A 7,948-nucleotide genomic window follows, 5' to 3' on the forward strand; every position below is an offset into this window, starting at 1 on the left:
TCGGAAGGGACGGTTTGTAGGTAAGTCTGACTTCAAACATTTCCATATATTTTTTAGTTTCTGTGAGTTTATTTACTGAATGTATGTATTTGTATCATTATCTGCGTAATCAGTGGCGGTTCTTCCTATGGGCGGTATGGGTGGTCGCCTAGGGCGGCACTTGGGAGGGGAAGGCATTGACCCCTCCCAACTGCAGATCAAACCATGAGCGCCTGAGTCTATCTATACCCAATGTATAAGAGTCCCATAAAAGGAGGGAGAGAGAGAGAGAGGCGGACTTTGACGCGTACGATACTCGTAGGAGAGAGAGAGAGAGAGAGAGAGAGAGAGAGAGAGAGAGAGAGAGAGAGAGCTTTAACTTGTACATTACTGGTAACAGCGTCAACGCTCCACTCTCTGCTTAACATCCTTGTGAGTGGCATCAGAGGTAAGTGAAATTTAAGGTTGTATTATACTCTCTTTTGTTCTTTTTATCCTTTTTTTTCCACGCAACTATTCAATCTACTGTCTGGCTGGGGTTGTGAATAAGTGGTGTGATGGATGAATCCTCATTTATTCAAGGTGAGAAAAGAAAAAAATGGATGTTTTTATTGTCTGTGTCTGGTATCCCCTCCTAGACTATTGAATACATTTAGATGATAGTTGGCACGCTGATATATTACAGGTTTGTGAGTCAAGTGTCATGGGCTATAATTTTTTTGCTACCTCAGTTTTAAGGTGAGGTTAGAATTGGGTAAACCAACCCTTCCATTTTTTAGGTAGTCATATGTTAAGTATTTTGGTGAAACTTTGCACTCACTTTATTAATGCATATTTGAGTGTTACGAACTATATTCAGATATGTTTTATGTACATTGTGGAAGGGGGGCGCCGAAGGTGAGGTTCGCCCAGGGTGCCGTGTAGGCTAAATCCGTCACTGTGCGTAATGTACTTTTGATTTGAGTGTATCCGCCACTGCAGTGGGATGAAATGAGTAATCACGACAGTCGAACGAGATGTATGCTTGTGTGTTTGATTGTGATTCATTTCATATAACACTCAGCAATACAGTCGCAAGGACGCACACAGACAGGCATACATGTACTCGAAATATCACTCGTGTTCTTCCACGTAACATTAAAACAACAATGACGCACACAGCTCTCAGCAGTGGCGTAGACAGTCAAATCACAGTCTGCAAATTGCTTTTGCGTAAAGTCAGACGAGCTCTGTCTCCTGCACTCGTATATAAACCCATGCAGCCTGGAAATTGTTCACTTTTGGTCGTGATTAGACTAGTGTAGAAACTTTGTTTCTCATATACCGTTGGCTCTTTCGGCACTGTATGTGCACTGAAAACGTGAGTGTTCATTATGGACTTATTGTTTCACTTCTATGCTTGTTCAATTAATTATGTTTTGTTGCTTTTTTGGTTAAATATGTGTTTTTTGTAAATATTCTGTTATTTGGTTTTTCAGTTTTAACCACGGCTCTTTATTCCTTAGTCACTGCTTGTTATTCCTTTGCCACTGCAAATTTTATTCCTCTGATAATGCACCTCTGAATACAGCAAGCATTATCCGTTGGTCACACCTTTGATTGATCATTTCGGTAGCAGTGCGTCTCAAGTTTGAGTGATATACATATACATGCCATATGCCATATACCTGCATCATACCTCTGTTAATATACCTATAGTCCAATTTCTTTTATCGAGGCAGATTTGCACCGACTCGCAGCGGTGCCCTTTTAGCTCGGAAAAGTTTCCTGATCGCTGATTGGTTAGAATTATCTCATCCAACCAATCAGCGATCAGGAAACTTTTCCGAGCTAAAAGGGCACCGCTGCGAGTCGGTGCAAATCTGCATCGCTAAAAGAAATTGACTATAGATTAATTTTTTTACATACTGTGTTCGTCAGCTTTAAGTTAGCGGCAGCCATAGTGTGTAACAATAGGGGATGTCAAATCTGTTCGCAGAGCGAAAATTCAGTAACCGGAAGTAATTTTCCCACAAGAAGTAATGGAAACAGGGTGAAGGGGGTTGCGTTATACTCATTAAAGGTCATTTTCAGCGCAAATAAACTACAGTGATGCCTCGGTACTCGCCCATAATCCGTTCGGGATCAGTGTTCGCCACCAATTTGTTCAAGTACCAAAACCTTTTCTCCCATAAGAAATAATGGTATTTATTTTTATATGTTCCTATGCATTCCAAAATGCCCAAAATATTAATAAAACATGCACCTAAACAACAATAATTATTTAGATGAGTACGAAATTTGTCGGAAAACCCTATAAAACAATTTTAAACCATTTACTGTACCTTTGAACAGCGGTTCGATGGCATACAGGAATGGATGTGGAGAGGATGGAAGGGGGAGGTTACAAGGAGAGTCCCCTTCCATGAAGTGGCTGGGTAGTTCTCCTTCAGGGTTTTTTCTTTCTCAAGTAAAATGTCGGGCAAATCTCCTTCAGGTTTTTTTTCTCTTCTGTCTCTCTTCTTTGGAGGGGAATCAGGCTGGGATGTAGCAGCTCTCTTTTCTTTTATGAAAAACATGTCAATTGTCAGCTGTTTCTTTCTCTTCTGCACTATTTTTCTAAAGTGAGACCTAACATTATCATTAAAGATGTTCACTGCCCAGTTTGCTACTGCTGTTTCTGGGCAATATTTTTCCACAAAAGCCTTTAACTCTCCCCACTTCGAATACATGTCATTCATCACTGAACCCAGAACCTCCTCTCTTACATCTTCATCTTCTGAGGATTCCAGCTCCCCAATCAAGTCCTGCTGCTGTTGTTGTTGCAGGTGCAACAATTCCTCAACAGTCAACTCAGTAGAGTGGCTATCAACAAGTTCATCGATGTCTTCCCTGTTGACCTCAAGCCCCATACTCCTGCCCATGTCAACAATTTCATCAACGACAACAGTGTCCTCAGAAATAACAGTCGTAGTGCTTGAACCAGCCTCTGATTGGAATCCCTCAAATTCCCTCTCTGTTACACATGATGGCCACAACTTTCGCCAGGCAGAGTTCAATGTCCTATAGGTCACACCACGCCAAGCTTGGTCAATCATGTTCACACAGTTAAGAATGCTGAAGTGATCCTTCCAGAATTCCTTTAAAGTCAACTGCATATCACCAGTTACCTCAAAACACTTTCGGAAAAAGGCCTTGGTATAAAGTTTTTTAAAGTTTGAAATGACCTGTTGGTCCATGGGCTGGAGTATGGGAGTAGTATTGGGGGGCAGAAATTTAATCTTGATAAAACTGTACTCTTCTTTTAAGTCTTCCTCTAGACCTGGAGGGTGTACAGGACCATTGGCCATCACCAGAAGACAGTTCAATGGCAAGTTTTTTTCAGTCAGGTATGCCTTAACCTGGGAGGCAAACACTTCGTTGATCCACCCACTAAAGAACTGTCGTGTGACCCAAGATTTAGTGTTTGTGCGCCGCATAACTGATTGTGCACTTTTCAAGATATTGTTTCTTTTGAAGACCCGGGGGTTGTCCGAATGGTACACTAACAAGGGTTTAATCTTGCATTCGCTACTAGCATTGGGGCAAAGCAGCAACGTCATTCTATCTTTCATTGGCTTGTGACCTGGCATCTTTGTCTCGTCCTTGGTAATGTAAGTATTGGCCGGCATTTTCTTCCAAAATAACCCGGTCTCATCGCAATTGAAGACTTGCAACGGGATGAAATTTGGTTCCTTAATGTATCGATCGAATTGGCCAACGTATTTTTCATCCGCCGCCTGATCCAAACTGGCTGCCTCCCCATGCCTAGTCACACGGTGAATACCAGTTCTGTTCCGGAATTTCTCGAACCACCCCTGCTTACTTTAAATGTAAATGACGAATCACTTTGACGAGTACTGGTACTTTTCTTCACCAATTCTTCATAAGTATGAAGAGCTTTCTCACAAATGAAAGCTTCACTTATACTTTCCCAGGCCAACTGTTTTTCTTTAATAAATATAAGGAGCAACTTTTCCATTTCCTCAATTACTTGTGGCCTTTGCTTACTAATTGCTGTCACTCCCTGTGCAACATTAGCTTTCTTTAACAATTCCTTATTTTTCAAAAAGGTCGAAATGGTCGACTTCGCCATGCCATACTGTAAGGCTAGATCAGACACTTGTACACCATTCTCGTATTTCGCAACAATTTCCTTCTTCAACTCGATCGTTGTTCTCACTGTTTTCCTCTTATCCTTCCCCTTATCACTAACTTTCTTGGGGCCCATTATTATCGGCAAAAAAAGGCAATAAAACGCACTTAATCGCAATAAATTCTCAACACGTGTTGTCAGACTGACGATCTCTCTTGAAATGATGCTACCTGACCGGGCGAGAGTAGCCGAGAGGGCCGCTCATCTCACTCGGCCACGCGTTCGGCTGTCTTCGATTTCCGATTTTTTGTTCGAACACCTCAGCAAAAATTACTAAATTTTTTTGGTTGAACACTGATTTGCTCGAATTTAGAGTCGTTCGACTACCAAGGTATCACTGTATTCGTACTACACACATAATTACTTATTGGGGGGTGTTTTCTCTTGTTGCAGAAAATGAGTGGAATGGACAGGCATAAAGGTGCAAGACAATTGGAAAGTGGTTCTGCAAAAAGGAAATCCTCTAAGGAACGACCTGAGAAAGAAGCACAAGAACTTTCAAAAACATGTCGCCTAACTGAATTCTTCACTCGTCCACCAGCATCAATATCAAGACAGACAGACAGAACTCCATCTACAGGACAATCAGAACAGGCACCTGCTGTAAACACACATTATTGCCGATTCACACGACCCGTTTTCTTTCCGACAGGCTGGCCGTCGGTTAACCGGCGTCTAGCTTTCTTACGTGTATTCAAATGCAACTGTTCACACGACCCGTTAGGCAGACGGCGGCCCTCGGACGTCAGCCGTCCGAGTCGGCCCGGCTTTCTTTCCAAGAAACCTCGTCCGGTTTGACGGCCGTTAGCCATCCGTCTCAACCAACAGGTGGATGATGTTTTTTGTGAATGAGGACCTGTATTGTACCCGTTTGTTTTGTGGCCTACAACCCCGACTTTTCCTCATAGTATAGAGTCATAGAAATTAGTTATTTTGTTGTTTACACCATGTATGAGAGGTTAATTGAACCTTTTCAAGGGTATGAGGAGATATTTGACATGGCAAACAAGATGTATAGAAATAATTTACATAAATAAAAGATATGGAAAAAGACTGGAGAGGCATTAAATAAAACAGGTGAATTTATCATAATTCTAATATTCTTGGCTGTGCATAAAGTATAATGAAGTTGCATAACTTATTTTATCAACACAGTTATCAACCAACATCTAATAGTGTCAAAATTATCGTAATTTACTCGGTGTTCACGTGACAGATTCTAAGTATACAATGAAAACCGCACGCTGGTAAACAGATACGGAACGCCTCATGTGAATGTACAACATTTTGACGGAGGTTAGCCACCACCCAGCCTGTCGGAAAGAAAACAGGTCGTGTGAATCGGCCTTTATTCATCTGGAGGATATGGCCAGAATGATGTCTCTGATCTGAAGACTGATTCAACTTCATTGTCAAGGCAAGTGAACCAACAAACGACTACACAACTCAATGATATCGGTTTATGTCCAGAAAAGTTGACAAAAGAATTCGTTGATTACTGGGCTGTGAAAGGTGCTGAGGATCTGCAATACAGTGATGACAAAATATTGAATGTTAAATCAGCGACATAAATATGTAAAAAGGATACACACAATATCAGTTGTAAATGCACACCAGTCATGTTCGAGCGAAAGAATCGAAATGGGGAAGTTATGAAGCGTTCATGGCTCTTTTTTTCTCCAACAAATGGGAGAATCTACTGTTTTTTCTGTAAATTGATGGGTGCTACGAAATCCCAATTCACAGTTGATGGATTCTGTGATTGGAAACATGCTAGTAATCGACTTGTTGGCCATGAACAATCCAAAGACCACCTTCAAGCAGTTTTGTCAGCAGCAACTCGTGCAGTGGGAGCTGGAAGTAAAGACTCTAAATTTGAGTTGCAAGTGAATCAAATTGAACAACATTGGTGCAGTGTTATAAAGAGACTAGTGAGTGTGCTTAAATTTGCATGTGAACGCGGTCTAGCTCTTCGTGGCGATGATGGAAAAATTGGATCTCCTCATAATGGAAACTACTTAGGATTATTAGAACTTCTGGCTGAGTATAATGATTTCCTCAGGCAACACATCCAGAAACATGCAAATTGTGGCAGTGGTCATACAAATTATTTGTCTTCAACCATCTATGAAGAACTAGTCAGGCTAATGGGTAATGAAGTTTTGAATGAAATCATTTCACGCAAAAAATTGTCAAAATACTACTCAATTTCTCTTGATTCCACAGCAGATGAAGGCCACGTTGATCAACTAAGTCTGATTTTCAGATACATGGAGCATGACACCCCTGTAGAGAGATTTTTGAAGTTTTTGCCAAAGCAAGGACACAAGGCTCAAGAAATGTTTGAAGAATTAAAAAAGTTTCTTGAAGATAATGACATTGGCATTCAAAATTGTTGTGGTCAGTCATATGATAACGCCTCTGCTATTAGTGGGAGATATAATGGCCTGCAAGCCAAAGTGGCAGCTGAAAATCCTCATGCAGTTTGGATACCCTGTTTTGGTCATTCACTGAACCTGGTTGGAAAAGCTGCAGCTGAATGTTGTCAGGAAGCTCTTACATTTTTCAGTTTTCTTGAGTCAGTTTATGTGTTTTTCACAGTTTCTACACATCGGTATGCAATCCTTACAGACCTACTGAAAACTGTTGAATCTGGTCCAGTATCGGTGCCAAAGAGGGTTTCTACAATACGATAGTCCTGTCGAACAGATACCGTGAAAGCACTTATTCAAGGATATCACCCAATCTGTGAAGCTCTTGCCAAAATAGAAAGTGATGAAAATGAGCTAGCCAAAGCACAGTATGTGGCCACTGGACTCCATGACAAGATGCTTAAATTAGAGACTGCCTCTTATTTTTCTTTTGGCATGACATTCTTGGCCGAGTTGATGCTACAAGTAACACACTGCAAGACCCAAAACTTGATCTGAACACAGCAGTAGCATTGTTGAAGTCCTTAGAATGTTTCGTACATGAAGAGCGAGAGTGCTCTCGTGTTTATGAAAAGAAGGGGCAGGACATATCTGGAACCGATGAATATTCTCTACCACGCATTCATCACCGCAATGTGCGCCTGAATCCGTTGGATTATGGACGATCTGAAGAAGTAACTCTTCCACACCCTGAAAAGTTTCGTGTTGATAATTTTCTTCCAGTAATTGATCAGTTTTTGAGTTCCCTTAATCAATATTTGAAGGCCTATGAGAACACTTGTTCCCTTTTCGGTTTCTTATCTGGACTGGAATCACTGAGCTGTAATGAAATAGAAGCAGGTGTAGTAAAATTAGTTTGTGAATATAAAGATGATCTCGATCAATCACTTGTTGTTGAACTTGTACAGTTTACAGATTTTTTCACCCAGTTTCTGGATGATTATGTTAAGACTGATAGCTTTGGGAAGGAACATTTCCTTTACAAATTTCTGCTAGACAAGAAAGTTGCAGATACTTTTCCTAATGTTGAGATAATGCTGCGGATGTACTTAGTGCATATGGTCACAAATTGCTCTGGAGAACGTTCATTCAGCAAAATGAAGCATAAAAAAAACAGACTTCGGACTATAATGCATCATGATCGACTCAGTCATCTAGCTTTGATGAGCATTGAGTATGACATCTCAGAGACATTGACTTTGACATATTGATCACCAAGTTTGCAAGGGCCTAGTCTCGTAAAGTGTCTGGTCTGTAAATACAGATGCCGCTATAGTTTTTCTATTCTACGGAGAAACTTTGGTTTTGATTTTAAGATTGGCAGCATTGAGTATGGGTCATGCTTCTTAATCACCTTCGAAAA

The 7,948-nt window shown here is 40.9% G+C and overlaps 1 protein-coding gene and 1 pseudogene across 1 annotated transcript; both read left to right on the forward strand.

Moving 5' to 3' along the window:
- Nucleotides 1–5,871: 5,871 nt before the first annotated feature.
- LOC137657281 (zinc finger MYM-type protein 1-like) lies at nucleotides 5,872–6,849 on the forward strand. The gene has a single exon (XM_068391618.1). The coding sequence runs from the start codon at nucleotides 5,872–5,874 to the stop codon at nucleotides 6,847–6,849; it is 978 nt and encodes a 325-aa protein (XP_068247719.1).
- Nucleotides 6,850–6,981: 132 nt separating this feature from the next.
- LOC137657282 (uncharacterized) lies at nucleotides 6,982–7,686 on the forward strand (annotated as a pseudogene).
- Nucleotides 7,687–7,948: the final 262 nt, after the last annotated feature.

Source organism: Palaemon carinicauda, chromosome 18, assembly GCF_036898095.1.
Source record: "Palaemon carinicauda isolate YSFRI2023 chromosome 18, ASM3689809v2, whole genome shotgun sequence".
NCBI lineage: Eukaryota > Metazoa > Arthropoda > Malacostraca > Decapoda > Palaemonidae > Palaemon > Palaemon carinicauda.

Bases quoted from the DNA above. Each gene is read 5' to 3' on its own strand.
- LOC137657281 (XM_068391618.1), top strand. From the start codon at position 5,872: ATGGGTGCTACGAAATCCCAATTCACAGTTGATGGATTCTGTGATTGG.